Genomic DNA, 23767 nt, shown 5'->3' with positions numbered 1-23767 from the left:
ACTGCCTTTTCTCTGGCAAGCCTTATCTTTCCCCGAGAATTCACACGAGTCCCCAGGGGCCTCTGCTACACAGCTGCGGCTTCTCTCTCTCCGTGGGTAGGTAGGAAACGGGTCAGACTTAAATGCTATGCTTTTGTAAGCGTTTTGTCTGAGCCCAGGGAGATGACCTGCAGGAGCCTAGGTTCTTAAGAGGGGCTGAGCTCCCCTCTCTGGACTTTTCTCTGTGCCAGTGGAGACCAGGGCAGAAATGACCCCCGGCTCCATGGCTGGGGCAGGCAAGGGGCTGAAGGCAGAAGAGGGTGAGGTTAAAGGGACCGCACACCTCCCACGCACCCCAGGGCCAGTGCTGTTTTCCTGGAGGTGGGTGATTTATTTCCAGTCCCCAAAAAAGGGATGGCAGGCAGAGTGCCTCGGCTGAGAAAAAGGACAACTAGGAGAGAAAATGTGTCACATGTACTGAGACGCAGCTTGATCCCAACTAGTGCCCGGGCACAGGGGATAGGGTGCAAGCTTTCCCCTGAGGGGCTTCCAGCTGAGTCAGGGAAACAGATCCCCACAGCCCAATGCGTCCTACGTCTACTCCAGCGGACAGGGACTGAGACTAACAAGCCAGGGGCCCAGACTCTGCTTCCCACCGTGGGGGAGGGGGGGAGGCTTCTGGAAACGATGACATTGGACCAGGGTCTTGAGGGATGAGTAGGAGTCTGCAGGATAGAGGGGGTTTCCAGAGCGCATTCTGGGCAGGGGAAAAGCCAGCTGATGGTGGAACAGCAGCTGGTGTGAGGAAAAAGTCCGTTGTGGCCCAAGTACCGGGGGACGCCTCTGGGTCGGGGATTACAGGAGCTCGAGATTCAGGGGGAAAAGAGGAGGGTGGGGGGGGATGGACACAGAGATGCGTTGTATGTAAGGTGGGTGGCACAAAACTGGAAGGGTGCCCTCGCAAGAGGGTGTGTAGAGTGGAGGCCAAGGCAAGGCTTGGCTCAGACCCAAAAGGATGCAGGCCCTGGGCATCACCCTGGGCATCACTGCAGTGGCCTGTCCACGGGGACATGTCCTCCTACCAGAATTGGGGATGGGTGTCATTAGGGAGGGGTGGGAGGAAATGGGGCGGGGAGGGAGCTAACCAGCCCTGGGAAAGCCCCGAGGAGACACCTCCCCCGGCTCCGCCGCCGAGGTGGGAGCTGCGTTGGCCACCGCTCCTCACCGCGCGCCCTCGGGCTGGGCTGGGGGTCTCCGGGGAGAAGGAGCCGCCGGGAGCAGTGGACGCGAGTGCGGGGCGGCCCAGCGCCACCGCCTCCAGCCTTCTGGGGTCCTTCCTGTCAGTCGCCATTCTCCCCGCGGGACCCGAGACCGAGTGCGCCCCTCCCCGGAGGTGAAGGATCCTCCGGCCCGGGTCCCTCCGCTGGGGCTCACACCTGCCGGGCCATCCCGCGTCACACGTCGGAAGCGGCGACTTGGCGCCTTCAGTCCCTGCACTCGACCAGTCCCCGGGCGGGTGGGGGCGCGAGGCCCGTGCCAGGGGTGGCAGTGCGGCCGCGGGGCGCCCCCTATGGCGGGCTGACGCTGGGGAGCTCCTAGCGTTGGGGACGGACGGACAAAGGAGGCCTTCGCTTTCCGCGTCCGAATGGGACGGAGTGGGGGGGAGACGCGCGGGAAGCCGGGGCGCGAGCTCCTGTAATTCCCGACCCGGAGGCGTCCGGAGTAGCAATTTTAAGAAAAGTGCTTTTCCCCGGTCCTTTCTTCAGTCTCCCCCGCAGCTCTGCTCACCCCGCCCCTAAAGGCAGTCTCCCCCGAGGGGCGTCACCTGTTGCTCGACTCGGTATGAGCCCTGGAACCAGGCTCCCTCGGCCACGCCCGTCAGCACCGCAGGGTGCGGGGCCCGGGAGGCAGCTCCCGCCCCGCCCCCCCCGCCCCCCCCCCGCCCCAGGAGCCTCTAGGCGGTGAAAAGAATGACTAAATGAATCCCTGTTGGTGCTAAATTAACGGAGCATTCACGTCGTTAAATGTGCCAAGTAAAATTCTGCTGAATTTGGCTTATGTTTGCTCTGTTCGATTCTTGTAAACTCGGGTCATTCTGTACTTAAAAAAATAAAGGGAACTTTGGTAGAATGGCAGATTTTAAAATCTGAGCACACAAGTCCGTACTTGTTTAATGTTTTGTACCGAACGGGGCACATTCACGTTGCTTATGTCACTCTGCGTCTCAGTGGCACGCACACACACGCACAGGTGCCCCACGCCCTGCACCCAGACGCTGCCCGTGCACACCCCGCCTGGGCGCGCGCACCAAAGCCCGCAAGGCACTGCGTGCACACGCACGCCACACCGCTCACGTGCACACACACCCTCCACACACCTGCACACACACCCGCACGGGGAGCGTGCTGTGCGGCTTCCCCACCACAAGGAAATGCTGGCTTGGGTTTAAAGTAGGATACAATTAACATTTTTGAAGCATTTAAATTGAGTTTTATAAATGTCTTAAGAGACTTTTCAAGAACCTACATTAACGAGTTTTAAACAACTTGCGTAATGGCTTTTTAAAAAAAAATCTCTTGCTGAGTTGAAACAGTGAATCTGATGGCTTTAACCCTGAACTCCCTGAACTCCCTTTCAAGAACGAGGAAGTATTTTTAATTGACCTCTTTTTCCCTCTGAAACCCCGAAAGGAGTTACTCTCAAACGTTTACAAGCCAGTCGCAGGCGGGCCTTTGTCCCTCCCTCGTGTGTGCAGCGCGGCCGGCGCGGCGTTCCCTCCCGTCCGCCCCACTGCCGGCCTCCAGGTCACCTGTGCCGAGCGGGAAGCGAAGGAGACGCCCCCGCCCGCCGCCCTCTCTCCGCCGTCGGAGGCCCGGGCCCCGGTAGGGCGGCGCCTGGTCTGCAGCGCCTGGTCTGCCCCGCCCGCTCCAGCCCGGCCTCTCCCGCAGGCCGAGATGCAGCTGCTCCTGCTCGTGCCCCTGCTGCTGGCCTCCGCGGCCGGGTCCTCGGTGAGTGCAGCCCTGTCCGGCCTCGGACGACCCTACTTGGGAGACGGGTGCCGGCGGGAGCCCCAGCCCCCCGCCCCGTTTCCCGGAGACGGCAACAATCTAGGAGTCGGCCAAGGTCCGCGAAGATGGATGGGGTGGGACGAGGCGAGCCCTCAGCCTGAGCTCCTTCTGAAACAGGTGGGACCCTGAAGCCAGCTGCCCAAGGCGCCCAGACCTGCTCCCCTATCTGGGAGCGCAGTTTGCAACTGCAGGAATGGCAGCTTCCCAGCGCCTGCCCCCTTCAGAAGGTGCTGGGTGCACCCTAACCCTGGGAACTCCCTCCCTGGAGTGGTCTTCCAAGGTGGAAAGAGGCAGGCAACGCTGGCACCAGCCCAGGTGCAGACTCGGTGGCCCCACTCCAGCAGGTTCCTGCCATCTGCCGGGGACCAGACTCCACCGCCCTCAGCCGTTTGGGCCGAGGGGTTTGGGGAGCCAGCCACTTGGCGCGCCCTGGGGCTTGGCATCTGGAGCAGGGCTTCTCTGGCACCTTCTGAAAGGATGGAAGCGTTTGTATCTCTGCTCTCCAGCAAGGTAGCCGCTGTGTTCCCGTGGCTGTTGAGCGCACTATCTGTGGCTCGTGCCACTGAGGAACTGAATTTTTTGTTTAACTTGATTTCAGTTAATTTAAATAGCTACAGGTTGCTACAGGTGCTAGTAGCAACCGCGCCGTGCACAAGTAGAGTGGACACAGAAAGCCCTCTGGTGATCAGAGTGCTGTTTCATTAATGCGAGCTCTAAGGACAGGGCCCCCTGAAGAACCTATCTGGGTCCTCAGGAGATAAGGGGGTCTTTGAGATCCAGGGACCTGCCCTCAGGGAGGGGAGGGTCTGCAGAGCTGGGATGCGCCCTGGAGCGGCTCCTGCCAAGCTTTCCTGGCACCGCTGGGACCGAAGGTGCAGGGGCAGCGGGGCCCCATCCTGCGCCTGGACAGCGCTCCTCAGGGAAGGCCCGCAGCCTTGCCCAGCCCTCTGCGGGGCAGGCGGGTCGGAGAGAAAGGGCGGAGAAACGGTTGCTGCTTTGGGCAGGGAAACGCCGCCTGGGTGGAAATTCGAGTTGAGGACGGACGAGAAGGGCCCCAGAGGGCAGGCAGGGTGGGCATGAGCAGTGGGCAGTCGCACGCCCCCAGAGCTGCACCGGACCAGCGGAGGCCTCGATGGGAGCCATGACAGGCAGAGCCTTCCCTCCTCGTGTCCTCCCCAGCAGATCCCCACAGTCAACTCTGCCATCCCCTGGTCCTTGAGCCCTAAATGCCACTCTGCGGTCCTTGGCGAGGGCTTCCTCCTGGTGCCTGGGGTCCTGGAGGCCACAGCTCGGTGGAAGGGGTCATGGCACCCATGTCAAAACCGCAGGATGAAACCCAGAGACACCCACTAACAGCTGCGTGGTCTTCAGCAAATTGCCAGGCCGCAGATTCCTTTAATTCGGGGGCGAAATGCCCACCACAGCTGCGGTGCAGATGGAGGGAGTCAAGGCCCACAAAGCGCCCTGGGTCCTCTCAGGTGCTTTCTTTCTCAGCAACATCTGTGTGGCCCTCTCCTACCTCCTCAGCGGGCGGTGGGCTCCGCCGAGGCTGGGCCTGCTGCGCTGCGACCTCACCTGCCCCTCCTCCACCTTCTGGGGGAGGCTGTGGCCCAGCCTCGCTGCTCAGCTGCCTCGGGTCCGGTTCTGGCTGGGGCGGGACCCACCATAGGATCCCCAAGCAGTTCTTGGGCTGTTCTAGTGCTGACAGGGGTCAACTTGAACAGAGGGTCGAGAAGGAACAAGCAGCGACCCCTCCCCACCCATCCCTACCCCCACCCCCAAGCCAGGCGGGGGAGGCTTCCTTCCCAAGGCGATGGACCTCGAGCCCCCTTGCCTTCCACCGCGCACACCCCCTCTCATGCCCCTCCCGCCCGTGCACGCAGGGCAGCTGCTGCCCCTGGGAACAGCGCAGCAGGAAAGGGGCTCCGAGCCCCGGTGGGAGTTGCAGGAGGAGGGGTGAGGGGTTGAGAGCAGCAGGACGCCGGTGAGGACAGGCCAGGCTGAGGGCGGACTGGACCGGCTCACTGGGCTGCTGTCCCTCAGCTGGTGGTTTGGGTAATGACAGGGAAACCACGTGCCTGGGCTGCTCGGCGGAAAGTGCTTTCTTCCCTCGGGAAGACAGGAGTAGTGAACAGGGCGGCTCTAGGGTCTGACCGGCTGGGTCCCTTGATCCCGCATTCTGCTGGCCCTCGGCCGGTGGCCATCTGCCCCGCGGGTGCTGCGGAGGGTAAGGTAAGGGGGTGTTTGTAAGGCTTGGTACTCAGAAGGCCTTATGTTGGGGCCAGTCCTCCCCCACCCCAGCCTGTGCCCACAAGGTGACTGGGTGGAGGGAGGGATACGTCCTGTTGCTTCCGTAAGAGTCAGCTCCGCCCTGCTTGGGGGGAAGGGTGGGCTGGGGAGGCCCAGTGCCTCTGTTTCAGGAGCAAGACTGACACCCAGAGAGGCCTTGCTGTAGGGTAATTAGTAACCAGACCAAGGCCAGTGGGATGCGAAAGCAGCAGTCCCTGAGGGCAGCTCCCGGAACTCTCGGAGGTGGTGTTGAGGCTGTGTGTCTGGGCACAGGCAGGCACTGCTTGTCCGGGAAAACCACCTTCCATGCTCAGTGTCTTCCCTTTAAAATAGGAACTCGATCAAGTGAATTGCATTTTACATTTTATTAAGAGAACACTTGGGTATTCTGGTTCACTGGTTTTTCAAAAGCTTGGCCCTTTGTCCAGTGAGAACTAACCGGTAAGTGATTTGAAGCGTGAAAGCTAAGACCTTCATTCTGGCTGGCTTTTCCTTCTTGGTGCTGAGAGTGGTTTGGTGTGATGCAGGGTTTGGCTCTGTTAGAAAGCAAGGAAAACCCAGTGTTGGCACCTGGGGTGGGGGTGGTCAGAGCTGAGCTGTGGGTGATCCGCAGGGGCATGAACCCCATGGAGACCCCGATCTGCAGGTACATGGACCCTGCCCAGACCCCGGGGAGTTGCTGGGGGCTTTCAGTGGGGGGAAGAGCTTGCTTCCTCACATTAGGGCTTGAGTTCTTTCTCTGGGAAGTGGGAATGATTTGTTTTTCTCCCTAGAGATTCTTCTGTGGCGATGCCTTAAGATACAGTCCCCTTCCAGCATATAGGACGTACTTCCAGCACACCTCTGCCTCCTGGCAGAATAGCGAGGTCACATCTGACACCTGTCTAGCTCCTTAGGCCGCACCTGCACCTCACTGGGCTCCCCCAGTGAAGTAGGTGGGGAGTCAGAGGCCCGGAGTGAAGCTGACCTGCTGCTGTGCCCGCTCATCCCTGTGTGGCTCTCTCTTCCGGCCTCACTGGCTTGTCCATGCGTAGGGGCAATGCCACCACCCATGGGAAGGAGTCAAGGTTCAAAAGTGCCCTGGGTCCCACCAGGGGTCTTCTCACTCAGCAGCACCTGCATGGGCTTCCACCTCCTCTGCAGGGCTGAGCCCAGATGTCAAGTTGTTCCGAGGGTTGAATGGGAAAGCATTTGCACGGCGCGTGGACTCCCGAGTGTCAGATCTTTCTGGTGGGAATGTGGTCCGTCGGGATTACTTTCCTATTGGGGAGCCGCAGGTCACAGTGCTTCCACAGACAGACGTGATGCCTCTCTCTCTCAAATGCCCAGAGGTCAGAAGTCCAGGTCATTCGGTCTCGAGAAGTTCTCCACCAGGGCTGTCCAACCTGAGGCCCGCAGGCCACCTGCAGTCCAGGATGGATGTGAATGTGGCCCAACACAAAATCGTAAATTTACTTACATGTTATGAGATTTTTTTATGATTACATGTCTCAGTATATTTAATGTGTGGCCCAAGACAGCTCTTCTTCTCCAGTGTGGCCCAGAGACGCCAGGAGGTCGGGCACCTCTGCTGGGCTCTAGGATCCTTCTATCTCGGCTTCACCTTGTGAAGCCTCTATTCCTAAATTACCTCTCAGTGTGGAAGGCTGCTCCAGCGCCAGCTATCACATCTGCTCTCCAACCAACAGGGAGGTGTACAGGAGAACGAAGGAAAAAGACAAATGCATAAGCCAGCTGTCTCTTAAGGAGATGACTGGGGGCTGCTGCCCAGCGCATCTCATTGAAAAGAACTTACTGATAATAGCCACGGTTAGCAGCAGGAAGTCTGGGAAATGGATTTTGAGCAGGTGCAGCCTGGTGTCCAGCTAAGAGTCAAGGGCCCTCTCACATGGGAGATGGGGAAGACAGGTACTGGGGCAGTCCTGGGGGTCTGCCCCAGATTGGCAGGAGGAACCATACCCTTCCCACCCCCCTCCACCCCTCCTAGGATTAGGCTAACTTATTTTAGTAAGTCAGAACTATAGAAGCTTGCAGAAGTGAGGTCACCCACAAGGCAAAAACAGGTACAGCCAGGCTTGGTGTGGCTTTTCTGGTCTAGACCCCAGCGAAGCGGGGTGCTGCTGCGGGTGACATTGCCTGCATGGGGAGGGGGGCGCCCTGCCTACCTGAGAACCGCCCTGTTCTTCCTGCTCTTTAATTTTTTTATAAGGTTTTATTTATTTTTGGAGAGAGGGGGAGGGCGAGAGAAAGAGAAGGAAAGAAACATTGATTGGTTGCCGCTCGCACGCCCCCATCTGGGGACCTGACCCGCAACCCAGACATGTGTCCTGAGTGGGCATCGAACCAGTGACCCTTCAGTTTTGCGGGCTGGTGCTCAATCCACTGAGCCTCACCAACCAAGGCTCTCCCTGCCCTTTTATATCTCCCTCCTGAAAAAGCCTGCTCTGCTGGCCCAGGGGTTCCTATGCAGGACAGTATTTGTGGACGCCTTGATTGTCAAACCAGACCCGGACGGGCCAGTGGACAGCGTCATCAGGGGTCCATTCTCTGCCCCCAGCTTGGTGTTTTCCCCATTGAGCCCGGCAAAGAGCAGGCGCTGCTGGTGGCAGCTGCTGGGACAGATACGGAGACCTGCTCTCAGCTCCTTATGATGAAAGCTGGCTAATTCTGTAAATTCTGTCCGGGACGTCCGGTGGCAATGCTGAGTCCTGAAGAGAAGAACGGACTCCCTGAGTGGGTCAGGGAGCGCTGTTTTCAGGCAGGGGGCTGCGGCGAGCCTGTGGGGGCTCCAAGGGCCGACTGGGGTTCCTGACCCTGCCCTCTTCTCCGGCTCCTAAGGTGAGGCGGCAGAGCGACACCTGGGGTCCCTGGGGCGACTGGAGCCCCTGCAGCCGGACCTGCGGAGGGGGCATCAGCTTCCAGGAACGTCCCTGCTACTCACAGAGGTAGGGGAGGCTAGAGTAGGCCAGCTTGTTAAAGCAGGGCCGGTCAGAGGGGTGGGCTGGGTCCTGGGCCGGCTCTGGGCCAGCCCTGGGTCTCACGGAGGAGACCGGCCACGCAGTAGATTTGTCCTGGGAGCTGCATGGATGGAGCATTTGAAGTCAAGTCATTTCCCACGTACTTACACCTGATTTCCATAATCAACGGTGACGCTTTGGAGGAGCTGGAGCTGTGCCTGCTCCATCCACCCCCGGAGCGCCAGCTCCTGATGCAGTGCGGGCGGACGGCAGGTGCAGAAAATTCCTGTTGAATTAGTCGTCTTCAACAGGCCACCCTGTGCAGTTTCTCCCACAAGTGACTTAAGACCCACTATGTGTCCTGCACTCTGATAGGTGCTGTGGAGGGGTGGGCACAGAAGGAGGGGTGATGACTCCTTGCCTGTTGGTGGGTTTAGATCCCTGTTCCCGAGAACCAGTGTGAAGAGAAAGGTCAGTTGTTCTAAGCACTTTGTACTCACTTGTTCCTTAGTTGTCAGGCTAACCTTACCGGGTCGGGGTGTGTTACCTCTTACTTTATCTCCAAGAGCAGAATTTGGGGCTTCTCTGGAAATTTGCCTTCAGGGGCAGAGTGGCCCCAAGTTAGACACACTCCGGGGTAGTTGGGCTTCAAGTCTCGCTCTCCCTGCTACAAACACAGGGCTCAGTGTACCTGTCTAAGGGGCTTCGTGTCTGCAGACATGCCCCCTGGCTGCCTCTCTGGCTCACAGAGGAAGGAGTCCACAGAGGTTGGGGCCTGTGGGGGAGCCCCAGGAAGGGTTGGGGTGTTGGGTAACAGGGTGGGGGCTTCCTGGTGCTCTTGTCCTGCAGGAGAGATGGGGGCTCCAGCTGCGTGGGTCCCGCTCGCAGACACCGCTCGTGCAACATTGAGGTAAAGCCCACGGGGAAGGGGAAACCAGCTTCCTGGACCCCCTCCCTGGATGACCTCCCTCAGTGCCCGCCTGTCGGTGCACAGCCCAGGCTCTGTGGGAAGTCCCTAAGTCCCTTCCTTACCCTCACTGAAGGACAGAAATGACAGCTTTGACCCCTTCCCCTCCAGCAGCAAGCCCGAAGTCCCCTACCCCCACCCCCTGCCTCTGGAGGGGAGCCCTGGGGACCACTCTGCCTCCCTGAAACTGCAGCAGGGGTTGAGGGACAGAACCCATCTTCCCTGGGACCAATGGGGTGGGCAGACCCCAGGGGCGACCCCGCTTCCCCCTCCCTGGCCCTCTCCACCCCCACAGAGCTGCCCTGATGGTGCCCGAGACTTCCGGGCCGAGCAGTGCTCCGCCTTTGACAGCCAGGAGTTCCAGGGCCGGAGGTACAAGTGGCTGCCCTACTACGGGGGTGAGTGTGCAGGTGGCCCCACCCTGCGCTGGTCCCCATCTTTTTGGGATCCCTTTTACACATCAGCTCTCCTTTCATGTTTCTTTTTATTACCGTACTTCAGACCCTTTGTCAATTACATTTATAAAATTCACTAGCACCCCAGCACGTGCCCATCACAACACGGCAGTGGTGGTCATCTTGAGGTTTTCCACCCTTTCCCCCTCTGTATATGTTTTCTTTTTAAAAAAATTACAAAACCTATTGCCTTTTAGAGAGAGGGAACGTCGATGTGTTGTTCCACTCATTTACGAGTTCATTGGTGGATTCTTAGATGAGCCCTCCAGCCTTTGGGGAACAGGGACAGTGCTTAACCAACTGAGCTGCCTGGCCAGGGCCCCCGTGTGCATTTTCAAACGAAGCCGAGACTGGGGCCCTGCCAGTTTGAGTCCCACTTTTGACTTGATCCTCCAGGCCTTCCTGGTGGGTCGGGAAGCGGAAGCGGGGAGGAGCCCTTGGACTCAGGGTCCCTGTCTGGAGGGCTGGCTCCAGGTCATTTGGAGGATAGTGTATGTAGATGGTTAATTTTTAGAGCAATACAGTTCAAGAAAGAAAAAAAACCCTAGTGTGTTTTTAATTACAATCTTCCAAGTGAGCCAGAAGGTATCACGGGGTCATTCTTCTGAGTGTTGGTCTCCACGGCTCACTGCAGACGACTCCGGGAAACTTGATGGCCCTCTGGGTTCCGACTTACTGAACAGTCATGTCCTGTGTGTGTTCTTGGAGGGGGGTGGGGGCCTTGGTTAGAGGGGGTGCCCCCAGTGGGGGCCATGCACATTCATTGTTCCTCCCGAATTCTGAGGTAAGCATATGTTGAAAATAATTTAAAGAAATCCACATTATAGGAACATTGGAATGTGGAGGAAAGGTTGAAAAGGGTTGTGGAGGGTTGCCTTCTGTGTTGGGAAGGCGATTAAATCCCTACTAGCATTTTTGGGCTGTTTAAACAATGTGTGTATAATACTTAGATGAATATAAAAATTAAAAGAAGAAAAAAATGACCTAAGCCTACCTCTTCCATGGGACCACGGCTAGCATTTCATTCTGGCCCTTTTCACTTTATTTTCTCTGTGTATATGTATTTGTTACAAGCATCTTCCCACATTACAGTCTTAATTATTTTTTAAAAACATTTATTTATTTATTTAGAGGGAAAGGGAGGGAGGAAGAGAAATATCAATGTGAGAGAGAAATATCTGTTGGCTGCCTTCTTGCACACGCCCCAACCAGGGACCAAACCCAAACCCAGGCATGTGCCCTGACCGGGAATCAAACCCATTACCCTTGGGTCTGCCAACCCAGCCAGGTCTAGTCTTCATAATTTTTAATAGCTTTGTTAACATACATAACATTCTATCGACACATCATTTACTTACAGTCACTGATTGTTGAGACTTCAATCAAGTTATTGTAGATAATGCTGAGATAGACCTCTTCAAGTGTCTAGTTTTTTCCTTATTCTGGGATTTCCCTTGGACTTGAGCCTCAGAGATGATGCAGCAGTTGTGTGGGACTCCCTGGGATGCGGGTGGGACACGAAGTCACTTGAAGGGGGCCTCTCTCCCCCCTTCCCCGTTAGTGTGCTTTTGGCCCCGCCCACACCCCACTGAAGCTAGGGTAGCCTCAGCCCTTGAACCTCACTAGGGTCTCAGTTTTCTCCTTTTGCCTGCCCCAGCTCCGAACAAGTGTGAGCTGACCTGCATCCCCAAGGGGGAGAACTTCTACTACAAGCACAGGGAGGCCGTGGTGGATGGGACACCCTGCGAGCCTGGCACACGGGACGTCTGTGTGGACGGCATCTGCCGGGTGAGTGCCCCCCACCGCCCCCTGCTGGTGCCGCCCTGCCCTGCAGGAGCAGGGCCAGTGGCCCTCCTGAGCTGGATGTCTTCTCAAGGCCCTTCTAGCTGCCTTTCATCACAGATGATGCTTTATGACTCTTTTACCTTTGCCCTTTGAAAACTTTAGCCCCATGATGGGAGAAACCGTCTGGATGGCAAGTTACAGAATCCAACTAAACTCACTTTTGAAAAAAGCCACCAAGGGTGGGTGGGCTGGCTGGGGTGACTGAGCAGTGCAGCCGGAAGCCTCTCTCCCTGCCTTTTGGCTTCCTTCTCCCAGGTTCAGCACTGGTATCAGGCAGGTTCTTCCCGTGCGGTGTGGCCGAGGCCACCAGCAGCTCTAGGCTTCCACCGTCCCAGCCTGGCCACACCCTGGGAAAGGGCACTCCATCCCCAGGAGTTTCAGCAACCTGGGTTGCTCCTGCTTTGTCTTGGGGGTCCCCTCAACCACTCCCTTTGAGCAAGGCCGCAGGCCGCTGAATTGCCCAAACCCACTGTCGGGAGCTCTGTCCAAACTCAGCAGGGGCGAGCTGGTCCCCAAAGGAAAGTGAGGTGTTATTGCCGGGGGGTGGGGGGGTGGGGGGGGATGCGTGCCGAGTGGCAGAGGAGGCAGCCAGCCAGCCACAGGCTGGGTCCAAGGCCTCTCAGCTTGTGATATGTCTAGGCTTCATGGTTCATCTGAGAGTTTTTAAAAATTGTTACAAGTCTCCAAAACTTTTTTCCAATGTACTTACTGAAAAAAAAATCCACATAGACTTGACCCCACTCACTTCAAACCCATGCTATTCAAACCCCTGCAGTTACTGCCCCTCCCTGACCTGGCCCGGCAACCAGGGCTCAAATCCTTGCGTGTCTGTGACCCCCTCTGGTCTCTCCTTCATCTCCGTCTGGCAGGTTGTCGGCTGTGACCACAACCTAGATTCATCAAGGCAGGAGGACAAGTGTCTGCAGTGTGGGGGTGATGGCACAACCTGCTACCCCGTCACCGGCACCTTTGATGCCAATGACCTCAGCAGAGGTGGGGGCCTCCCGGGGTCCGAAGACAGTTGAAAGAAGGGTCTGCTCCCTGTTCCTTCCTCTCCTGACTCCTGCTCCAACTGTCACTGTCACAGCACCTGGAGGGTCTGCTCTGGTGCTCAGGGCATGCCTGAAGGGCCTGAGCTCCTGCCTGGGGCCGGAGGCCAGGGCCTGTCACAGGAGCCCATGAGCCCACAACGGTGACCACCTCTGCCCACGTGTCCAGCACAGCTTCACGCTGCTGCCACATAAACACCCCTTCTTGCCCCTTCCCCACCGGCCCCCTCCCCAGTCTATTCAGGTGCTGGAGCCCGCCCACACCCCTACCTGTCCCCTCAGCACAAAGGCTCTTCCCCAGGAGGCCCAGCCTTCTGTCTCCTACCGGCCCTGCCCTAACCCTGCTGTGCTGCTGGGCGCTTGGTGTCCTCGGGCTGACTCCTCCCTGTGGCTCTAGTGCTCCCAGAGTCTCTCCGCTTCCTCAGGCTACAACCAGGTGCTCACAGTTCCCACGGGGGCCACCAGCATCCGCATTGAGGAGGTGGCTGCCAGCAGGAATTTCCTGGGTGAGGACAGTTTGGATGCAGGGGTGTTGGGGGTCATGCCGGGAAGCTGGTGGGCCTGGCAGCTGACGGGGCTCACTCTGCACAGCGGTGAAGAGCATCCGGGGTGAGTACTACCTCAACGGGCACTGGACCATCGGGGCCGCCGGCGCCCTGCCCGCGGCCAGCACCCTCCTGCACTACGAGCGGGGCACTGAGGGGGACCTGGCGCCAGAGCGGCTCCGTGCCCGTGGCCCCACCTCGGAACCCCTGGTCATCGAGGTGAGCAGGGCTGGCGGGAGAGACCTCTGGGGTGAAGGGGGCACCCGGTCCCCTGGAGACTGGGAGGCACCTGGGGCCTGGGCCAGTGGGAGGGCTTCGGGAACGGGTAGGGGGAAGGCTGCTAGGGACAGGCCTCAGCCAGGCCCCGCCCCCGCACAGCTCATCAGCCAGGAGTCCAACCCAGGTGTACGCTACGAGTACTACCTGCCCCTGGGCCCCGCCCGGCCCGGCTTCAGCTGGAGCCACGGCTCCTGGAGCGACTGCAGCGCGGAGTGCGGGGGAGGTGAGGCCGCAGCCCTGGGGCAGGCGCGTTCCTCTCCTCAAGGATGTCAGGCCCTAGGGGGAGGTGGACAAGTACCTGAGACATCAGCATGTCACGGGGGACACCTTGGGGAATCCAGGGGTCGGGGGACTCCATAAAGGGCCCCCGCCTAAGCTAGGAGAGCCCGAGAGGGCGCCCTTTGCAGTAGAGGCGGAGCCCGGGCCAATGATAGAACTCCGATCCTCAGTTCCCTCCTCTGTACACTGGGCACGGTGATAGCCTGTACCACAGGGGGTCATCTGAAGCTTAATCATGATGACCAGAACGGTGTCTGGCCAAGAGGAGGCATTCGGTTTTGAATGCTGATTCACCGCCCCCCACCGTGGCCTGGCCTCTGCAGGTCACCAGTCGCGTCCCGTCTTCTGCACCATGGACAATGAGGTCTACCCTGACCACATGTGCCAAGGCCAGCCACAGCCGGCCAACCGCCGCCCTTGCAGCCTGCACCCCTGCCCGCAGACGAAGCGGTGAGGCCCTTGCCAGCCCCCTCCCCCCACGGCGGGGCCCAAGCACTTGAGTAGGAGGGATTGGGGTGCCTAGGCTGCTCTGCGGGCTGAGCAAAGAGATTGGGGGTCCCAGGACTCCCCCCAGCTGTGGCTGGAGTGGGAGTGGAGGGGGCTGTCACTTGGGGAGGCTGTGGAAAGGCCTGAGCTTGAGGCCCAGGGCTGTTCTGTGCACCACTGTGTGAACACACAGCACCCAGAACGTCCAGCTGGTGGCAGGAGGGCTGGGGAAGGGACCGGAGGCCCAGCTGTCCGATCCAGCAGGGGGCCTGCCTCGGAAGGTGCCCAGGAGTGGGCCAGGGGCTGGGCCACAGGGCCTGAGGGCGTCTGCAGTGCCTTTACTCACGCACAAAGGACTTCTTACCTGCACTGGGAGCGTGGGGCCTTGCTGGGGCCCAGCACATGTGAGGGAACAGTCACCTGCAGGCCCCAGCCCCCCTGAGGGGCTTGGACAGCCCTTCTACCCTCGAGGTAGCTGGCCCCTCTGGGTGGCGAGGGGCTGGCCTCTCGGGGTGGTGAGGAGCATGTGTGCTGGGGGCTGCCTTTTCCTCTGGGGCTTTGTGCCAGGGCCACTCTGAGCCACTCCACACGTGGGTGAACACAGCCCCCGCCCAGCAGATGCCCCCAAGTAAGGTCACACCCTGAGGGAAGGGAGTCTGGCTGGGGTGACAGAGGACCCAGTGAGCAGCAGAAAGGGGTGTGTATGTGAGGACAGGAGAGTTGAGATGGAGGCAGCCAGTCTCCACGCTGCAGGCCCGCAGGCGGTGGCGGTGGCGGTGGCGGTGGCGGTGGCGGTGGTGAGAGATGGCGAGGGGCCCGGGTATTGGCCTGTGTGCAGAGCTCTTTGCCCCCGCGGTTGCACCTGTCCATGGTCAGAGCATGGGCCGGGTTGGGGTTCCCCAGTCCACTCCTGTGTGTGAGAGCTGGTGCCCCCTCTGGTCTGGGCTTTGGCCCCTCCTGCCGCCCTGCCTTACCGACAACTCCCGTCCCTGCCAGCTGGAAGACAGGTCCCTGGACACCCTGCTCGGCCTCCTGTGGTGGCGGCTCCCAGTCCCGCTCTGTCTACTGCGTCTGGTCTCACGGGGCTGGCGTCCAGGAGGCGGTCGAGGAGGCCCAGTGTGCAGGCCTGCCTGGGAAACCTCCTACCACGCAGGCCTGCAACCTGCAGCGCTGTGCAGCCTGGAGCGAGGAGCCCTGGGGAGAGGTGAGGCCTGACCAGGCAGGGGTGGGCGGAAATCAGAAACTGGGTCTTGGGCAGGGCTGGGAGCTGTGCTCTCTGCCTTGGAAACAGACCCTGGGAGGTGAAGGGACCTGCTGAGTAGGCTTGGAAGCTGTGGCCGAGGCTGGGAGGGGGAGCGGGTGCTTGGACTCCTGCTCCAGTGCCTTCCCTCTTCGGGGTCGCAGGCGGGGCGGGAAGGCTTTGCCTCGGCAGGAGGAAGCGGCTGCATACATAGTTCTGCGGGGAGGGAGGGCTCGCACTGTCTGGGGCTGTTGGTCATGGCTTTCGACACCTGCATATATATGTCCGAGTTGCAAACGCGGGAACGTGGAAAATGCACCTCAGCCTGGTGGCAGCACTCACGGTTCAGGCTGTGTGACCTCAGGAGAGTGACTTGGCCTCTTTGGGCCTGGGAGCGGGACATGGGTGGTAGGATGTTGTCCACCCTCCACACCAGGCCAGCAGGCCTCCAGCTGCCTGACGCAGTGTGGCTCCTTCCGGGCGAGGACAAACTCCTGCTGACGCCTGGTCCTTGCAGTGTTCTGTCAGCTGCGGTGCCGGGGTCCGGAGGAGGAATGTCACTTGTCGGGGTGATGAGGGGTCTCTGCTCCATGTCACAGCATGCTCCTTGGAGGACCAGCCACCTCTCACTGAGCCTTGTGTGCGTGATGACTGTCCCTCCCTCAGTGACCAGGCCTGGCACGTAGGCGCCTGGGGTCTAGTGAGTACTCGCCCCCTCCCATACCTGCTGCCCAGTCCTGGTGCCTTGGGTCTCTGCCAGGTGGCTGCACACGTGCCCATTCTTGGGTCTGATGTGCATTATCAGGCACCTTTATATCCCCTCCCCCTCCCATCCTCACTCCCTCCCCACCTGCACCCCCATGGCTCGCTCCCTGTGTACAGCGTTCTCTCTTCTCACCCACGGACCCCAGTGCTCCAGGAGCTGCGGCTCAGGCACTCGGACACGGCAGGTCGCCTGTGCCATTGGACCGCCCAGCCACTGCAGGAGCCTGCAGCCGTGGAAGCCTGCAGACATGGAGCCCTGTAACACTCAGCCCTGCTACCTTCCTCCAGGTAAGACCAGATGGTGGGGCTTGGCCAGACCCTTCCTGCCAGCCTGCTGGCCTGGGCTCCTGCCTCCTGGAAAGCTCTCCTCCCCCCACCCCAGCCTCACAGCCAGTCCTGTTCCTCCCCCTTGGAGGTAGCTTCCCTTAGCGGCTACCCACCCACAGCTCACTGTGGCCACTGTCACTCTTAGGTTCGTTTCCTGGTGCTGCGGCGGCGGTTGTACGTGGCTTGTAAGGCCCACTGGTCATACAATTTTTGTGGGCTGGGTCTCTGACTTTCTTTTTTTTTTTAAAGTTTTTTTTTTAATATTTTATTTATTTATCTTTAGAGGGGAAAGGAAGGAGAGAGGAAGGAAACATCAATGTATGGTTGCTTCTCGTGCATCCCCTGCAGGGAACTGGCCCCTGCCGGAAACTGGCCTGCAACCCAAGCATGTGCCCTGACTGGGAATCGAACCACGATTGTCTGGTTCTCAGGCCCGTGCTCAATCCACTGAGCTACACCAGCCAGGTCTCCGACTTTCTTATTCCTGTTCACACTTCCCCACAGGACTTCGCTAGCCTGTGATCAGTGCTCAGTGTTCGTCAGGTCACTGAGAGACTGAGCACGGAGCGGGGAGGTGGTCTAGGGAAGACTGTCCTCACATGCTGCTCAGCCCCCCCTCCCCATTGGGGAAGGGGCATCCCAGGTGTCAGGAGGGATGCAGGCTGAAGGCACAGAGGCCAGCACTTGCTTGGTGTGAGGGTGTGATACTGAGCAAAGGCCTGGGCTGGGGTGCAGGGGTGGCCCTCTCATACTGACACACTGGTGATGGGGCCCTGTGAGCTGTGATGGGGGGCGGTAGGACTCCAAACGAAGTGCGGGGCAGGGTGGCTGAGACCCAGTGGCCTGGAGGCGACAGGTCACTGGGCTGGGCGCAATCTCCACTCCACTGCTGACCAGCCACGTGGCCCTGGGCCAGTGCCTCCACCCTGACTCTTGGTTGCCTATCCGTGCCGTGGGGTTAGTAAGAGTGACTTTCTGGGCTTGTGGTGAGTCGCTTGGCGCACTCTCTAAACACACAGTGCATGAAAAGCGAGCACTGGCATTGGCAGCAGCAGTGGGGTGCTGTGCAGGGGCCCCTGGCACCTCAGCCTGGCCCTCGTGGAGCGTGAGCAGGGGGGTCCCGAGGCTTCAGTGAGCCCAGCTCCCTAGAGCCACTCAGTGCCCCAGCACCCTGGACGCCTTCCTGGAAGTGGCGTCCCTGAGCCTGCCCCTGAGAGGACTTCACGTGGGTAGAAGGGAAGGAAATGGAGCGAGAATCTCAGGCCAGGCTGAGTGGTTAGAGAAATAACCTCCACAACGACTTTTATAATTGTAAAAATTATGTACGCTCTTTGTGGAGAATCTGGAGAAACTGGAAAAATAGTGCCTATAGAGAAACTTGAATAACTTTTGGTCCCATCCCTTTAGTGGTTTAGCCTACTTCCTTGAGATGTGCGTGTGGTTCTGCGCCTGTTTTCCCCTTTAATGCCGTGTGCATGCGACACTTCCAGGCTCATGATTTCTAGGAGCTTCACAGAAGCTCCTGATGGGTGAGAATGGGAATTCGGCCTGCTGTAACCAGTGTGTGGTGCATACTGACGCATGCCCAGCAGGGGGAGCCGGGGGTCAAAGGAGGAGCCCCACCGAGGGGCAATTCTGCTTCCTCCTCTTTCTGGGCTGCAGAGCAGCTCTCCCCACAGAAATAGGGTTCCACCCACAGGTGTCATTTAAAGTTTTCTGAGAGCCCCATGAAAAAGTAAAGAAGAAAAAAGTGGATTTGTACTTAACATATTTTATTTAACCCAATACAATAGTTTAAACATTCAGTTGATATAAAAATTATGAACGGGCCCTGGCGGGGTGGTTTAGTTGGTTAGAGCATCATCCCGTGCACCAAAAAGGCTGTGGTTTGATCCCCGGTCAGGGCGCGTTCCTGGGTTGTGGGTTTGATCCCTGGGCGGGGCAAATACAGGGGGCAACTGTTGGATGTTTCTCTGTCACGTGGATGTTTTTTTTCTCTTCCCCCTCTTCTCTCTCCAAAATCAATAAAATATATGCTCAGGTGAGGAATTGGATATATTGCATTCTTTTATTTTTTAAGCTAAATCTCAGGATCCAATGTATAATTTACACTTGCATTCACACGCTAACGTTCCACTGGCATATGGAATCAACAGTTAGTTTTCCAGAAATGGACAGTTGGCAGACTAGATTCACTACCCGAGTTGTTCCAAGCACACTGAGCTGTTTTTCTTTAAGTGAATCAAGCATTAGTATTTAAAATTGAAATTAAGGTAATCCTAGTGAAAGAATTTAAAACTCAGTTTCTCCATCACTCTGGCCACAGGTCAGTGCCCAAAGCCGGGCCCTCAGCCCAGGGAGTGAGGTGGGGACCAGGGTCTGTCCAGGTCTGTGCTGTTAGGGCTGGGTGGCGCTCAGGGCTGCAGGTTAACTGTGTCTCGCAGGGCCTGGGGAGCCATCAACAGTTTGGGAGCTGGGTTGTGACACCGCGAAAGCTATTTACAAGGACAAACTGGGCAGCTGCCTGAGGGTCAGACGGAAGGGGAGACAGTTGGGGAGCAGGGGCCTGGTAGGGAGCAGGCTGCAGAAATTCAAGTGCCAGAAAGGGCAATAGAAATGAAGGGATGGGGAGTGGTGGGGCTGGCACTGCAGAGCCCGCTGCCCAGAGGGTGTGTGGGCAGGGGGGTGTCCAGGACTCTAAGGGAAGGAAGCTGGAGGCAGGGCTGGCTTGGCAGAAAGGGGCCTCTCATGATGATGTGGCAGAGATTCCCAGGCTGGGCCCGAGGGAAGGCGGGTAGGAGGTGACAGGACCTGGGAGAGAATTGGAGTCTGCGGAGGCTTTGGCCTGGGAGGGACAGGCAAAGCGAAAATGAAGGCTTTGCTGCATATCTGCTACAGTCTTCCAGCCCTGAATTATTATTATTTTTAAAATATTTCCTGGAGACTGGCGACATGGAGTCCATATGGAATGGAATCCCTTATTTTTTAATAATTTGATTCCGTTGTGTAGTGATGTACTTACTGTGGAAGCGTTCAGAACTGCTGACGCACAGCAGGAAGGGCCCCCGCCCGGCCCCTGCCCTGCACACACGCGCATGGGCCACTCAGAAATTTCCGTGTGAGCGTCTGGCGTGTGTTCTGTATGTCTTATGTCCGTCATCATTTAAAAAAATTCCTGCTGCCCAGGTTTTCTTTACTTGGCCTTTTGCATTTTTCTCCCATATTTTATGGTGAAAACGTTTTAATAACCCTTGTGATTAAATATTATATACCATAAAAATTCACCCATACATTCTAATGGTATAATTAATGACATTTAGTAAGTTTACCCAGCTGGACAAGATGATGAAAAATTGTAAATACAGAAAAGTTGAACTGTACAGTAAGTAGCCATGTACACACTTTCTAAATTCTACAATTAATGTTGCATCGTATTTGCTTTTTCATTATTCTCTTTCTACCCTTTCATCTACTAATCCAATTACTTTTAATACGGGGTCTTTTTAGTGAGGTAAAAATTTGCATAACATACGGTTGAATGTGTTCATTTTCTAGTTAAACTTTTTAAAGTGTGCAACGTGGTGGTTTTTGGTGGGTTCACTCTGTTGTACAGCCACCAGCTGTCCCCCAGGTTCAGAATTTTGCATCCCCTCAACAGGCCCTTGCACCCACTGAGGAACCCCTCCCCCGGTCCCCTGATCTGCTTCCTGTCCTCATAGATTTGGATTTTTATCATAGAAGAGACAGTGCCCTTCACCGGCTGAGGGAGTGTCGGGCTCAGCTCCCCCTTGTGGCCATGTTGAATAGTGCGGCTGTCCACTTTCGTGTCCAAGTTTCCATGTGGACACGGGTTTTCGTTTCTCTTGGGCGTGTACCTACGAACATGGCATTACCGTATGGTAATCCCAATGTTTAACTTTTGGAGGAATTGCCAGGCTGTTTCCACAGTGACCGCATCGTTTTGCTTTCCCACCAGCCACATACCCCAACGGTGTGTCCCAGTGACTAGAGCTATTCTGTGTGTGTGCGCGCCTCTCGTCATGGCTTTGTTGGACACTCCCTCAGGGACCGACGATGCCGAGCATCTTCTCATGCTCCGGCCACTTGCATGTCTTTTTTGGAAAAATTCCTCATTCGAGTTCTTTGCTCATTGTTAGTTGGATTACTTGTTTTTTCATCAACCCAATTGAAGAAAATTGGGCATCGCGCTTTGTTTTTTGTAGTTGGGATAAAACATAGATGCTAGGTTTATGTCTGGCTCTCTTTTGTGCTGAGCCGCAATATTAGCATTTTCCATGTAATAAAGACCCTCTTAGAACATGGGGAGTGCGTCTTACGGAATCCCAGGTAACTGCTCGTCTCACACCTGCCGCCCGGGGTTCCCGGGCCCTGCCTGCGCAGCGGGGTGGGGGCACGTGCTGGTCAGGGCTGGCCACGGCTCCAGTCTGCTCCTCGCCTCTGTCTTTCTGCACCCCACCGCGGCTGCCCTGGCTCCCTGTAGAAGTCCCCAGCATGCAAGAAGTACACACCAGCCTCAGGGCGCCCTGGATGTCTTTGGGCCCTCAGGAGGCCCCTGCCTCAGGTGAGGTGCTTGGTGGAAGCCCCCAGCCCAGAGCCCTGGGGGTGGAGGTTGGGTGTTGGGGGGAGTGGGGAGCAGAGAGAAGTGGGTCTGATATGGACACAGGTGAGGTGAGGACACAGAGGGCACATCACGTGGCATTTGCTTCCCTCTTCTTTCTAGATTCCAGAGGCCACCCTCAGCAACACCCTGGGAGCAACCCTGGGACACCCTGGGAGCGACCCTCAGCCCAGGATAATCCCAGAGGAGACCAGGGTCCCCACCTACTGGCTCCAGGCCCAGCCTCTTCTTTGCAGCAGTCCCGGAACCAGCAGCCCCTGTGGACTGGCTCGGGGACCCCTGACTGCAGACAAAGCCCCCACGGGTGCTGCCCTGATGGCCTCACAGCATCTCTTGGGCCACAGTGGCAGGGCTGCCCTGGGGCCTCTTGTCAGCAGAGCAGGTAGGGACTTCTTCCTCCTTGCCAGGTCAGAGAGGGCAGGGCCTGCGTGGAGGGAGGTGTGTGTGTGTTGGTGGGGGGGAGGTTTGTTGGGCAGGGCAGCCTCTCTGCTCAGAGACTGGGTGGGGTGGGTGTGCGGAGCTCAGGAGTGGGACTGTGGAGGTGTTGTCTCCAGCTGCCCTGACTTCTTCCTCCTGTGCCCAGTGCCAGTGAAAAGGCTTCTTTCTCTGCAGACTTGAGCCCGAGGCTCTGGGAAGGCATGTGGGGGGAGGGAGGTCTGGCTTCAGCTCTCAGTCTAGATGGGCTCCCACTCCCTCAGGGGCTAGGGTACTAAGGGGCCAGCCTTCAGGCCAGTGGCCTGGGGGTGATTCCCAGCTCAGCCACTTACTAAGCACGTGCTGGGTGACCTGGGCAGGTTACTTAACCTCTCTGATCTTGGCCTCCTCTGCTGGGAATTGGGAACAGTGACAGCCGTTGGCTGGGGTGACAGAGGATGAACCGAATGCCACCGTGCCTGGCACAAAGAAGGTGCTCAGCTCCGTCTTCCCTGCCCCTTCTTTCCCACGTCCTGATTGTGGGAGCGAAGCCAGTGCTGGGTTCCTGGCACTTTCTACCCCAGCTCCCACCTGCTGGTGCTTTGTAAAAGCTCCCTGGGAGCCGGATGACCAGGCAGGCTTGGATTAATTTCCCCTCCTCAGTTTTGTGGTGGGATGTGTGAGTTGAGGACTCACCAATTATTTTTTAAGACTATTTATTTACTTTCAGAGAGGGGAAGGGAGGAAGAAAGAGGAGAGAAACATCGATCAGTTGCCTTCTGAATGCCCCCAACGGGGGACCTGGCCTGCAACCCAGGCGTGTACCCTGACCTGGACTCTCCCTGTTGACCTTTCAACTTGCTGGATGATGTCCAGCCCCCTGAGCCACACCAGTCAGGGCTGTAACTCTGCTCGCTGTGTTACAGTTGCCCTCCCTGCTGGCCACTAAGTGCTTGGCAGACGCAGAGTCTGGGTCTGCAGGACGGGGTGCCTGGCATGCAGGAACACACTGCCTCCCACTCGAACCCTAGCCTGGTCAGCCGCCAGTGCAGGGAACCTTGAAGCGGGGGTCTTGGTGTGCTAGAACTAAGGGTCCCTTGAAGGGACTGGGTGGCCAGATGAGGTCTGTGTGTGCCTGTGTAGGTATGGGTGCTGCCTCGACGGGGTGTCCCAGGCCGAGGGGCCCCATCAGGCTGGCTGTGAGAGATCGCATGGCGGCCATGGCACCGGGAGCAGGCCGGGGTCCAGAGCTGCGGCGTCAGTAAGTGTCCCGTTCTCATGATGCGGCAGCAGTCCCGTCCCGGGCCCTGCTCCGTGTCACCGTGCGGCTTTGGTCTTGGAGGAAGGAGGTCTCTGAAGCCTGCTGGCCCAGGTTGTCCTCCTGAGGACACCAAGTTTCAAAGGTGGGCTGGGGCTGGGGCTTTCCGCTGACATTCTCCTGGCTTCCGATTGCCCCCAGCACTGGGGCTGTGCATGGTGGGCTCCCAGTTCTGCCTCCCTCTTCCTGCTGTCCTCTCCCAGGCAGCCTGGAGCCCCACCGAGGGTCAGACCTCTTCCTCACTTCCTCCCCAGGCCCCCAGGCCCCACCAGGCCCACCAGGACCAGGCCCAGCAGAGGGAGCCCAGTGAGTGCCGGGGCTCCCAATTTGGCTGTTGCTATGACAACGTGGCCTCTGCAGCAGGCCCTTTTGGAGAAGGCTGCGTGGGCCAGCCCAGCTACTGTGAGTGGATGCCCTTCCAAGTTCTGGTGGGTGGGCTCTGGTCCCATGTGTCCCCACCCTCACTCAAAGCCAAAGACCTCCCTAGGCTCAGCTGTTTGTTCATTTCTTCCAAGTATATATCGACCACCTTCCAGGTGCTCAGCCAGAGAACAGAGTCAGATGTTTCCAGAAGTGTGCACTCAAGGCTGCCTGGCTGCTCTGGGGGTTGGGGGTAGTTGTAGGTGGGGATCCCAAGAGAAGGCCTGTCCTGCTTCCTGGGGGCTCAGAGCCCTTCAGAGGCAGAGATGGGGAGGGCCAATCAGTGCCGGGGGTGGGGGCATGGAGCTTCCCCACCCTGCCTGGGACGAGTCCTGGAAGAAGGTTGTTGAGGCTGGAGCATGGGATAAATGAGGGGAGCTTCTGAGGACCCTCAAGGGGACAAGACCGGCTGGCGGTCAGGGTCTGCAGGAGGCTTTGTGCGGGGC

At 58.1% G+C, this 23767-nt stretch overlaps 1 protein-coding gene across 2 annotated transcripts in view; it reads left to right on the top strand.

The window, feature by feature from the left end:
* The first annotated feature begins 2606 nt into the window (after nucleotides 1-2606).
* Nucleotides 2607-23767, top strand: part of PAPLN (papilin, proteoglycan like sulfated glycoprotein) — a 35956-nt gene continuing 14795 nt past the window's right edge. The window contains exons 1-17 of one of the 2 annotated variants that reach the window (XM_037031179.1): nucleotides 2607-2987; nucleotides 8175-8281; nucleotides 9143-9203; nucleotides 9556-9658; nucleotides 11373-11503; nucleotides 12430-12553; nucleotides 13035-13115; nucleotides 13201-13373; nucleotides 13533-13656; nucleotides 14036-14162; nucleotides 15195-15402; nucleotides 15956-16138; nucleotides 16350-16491; nucleotides 21032-21112; nucleotides 21272-21551; nucleotides 22727-22844; nucleotides 23156-23303. In XM_037031179.1, coding sequence (XP_036887074.1) covers nucleotides 2934-2987; nucleotides 8175-8281; nucleotides 9143-9203; nucleotides 9556-9658; nucleotides 11373-11503; nucleotides 12430-12553; nucleotides 13035-13115; nucleotides 13201-13373; nucleotides 13533-13656; nucleotides 14036-14162; nucleotides 15195-15402; nucleotides 15956-16138; nucleotides 16350-16491; nucleotides 21032-21112; nucleotides 21272-21551; nucleotides 22727-22844; nucleotides 23156-23303 — 2245 coding nt within the window. In that variant the 5' untranslated portion in view covers nucleotides 2607-2933. The remainder of the gene's footprint in view (nucleotides 2988-8174; nucleotides 8282-9142; nucleotides 9204-9555; nucleotides 9659-11372; nucleotides 11504-12429; nucleotides 12554-13034; nucleotides 13116-13200; nucleotides 13374-13532; nucleotides 13657-14035; nucleotides 14163-15194; nucleotides 15403-15955; nucleotides 16139-16349; nucleotides 16492-21031; nucleotides 21113-21271; nucleotides 21552-22726; nucleotides 22845-23155; nucleotides 23304-23767) is intronic. The other variant, XM_037031180.1, reaches the window with a different exon arrangement.

Source organism: Sturnira hondurensis, unplaced genomic scaffold, assembly GCF_014824575.4.
Source record: "Sturnira hondurensis isolate 20B ecotype Veracruz unplaced genomic scaffold, ASM1482457v3 Scaffold0021143, whole genome shotgun sequence".
In the NCBI taxonomy this organism is placed as follows: domain Eukaryota; kingdom Metazoa; phylum Chordata; class Mammalia; order Chiroptera; family Phyllostomidae; genus Sturnira; species Sturnira hondurensis.
This window is presented reverse-complemented; position numbering and strand designations above follow the sequence as displayed.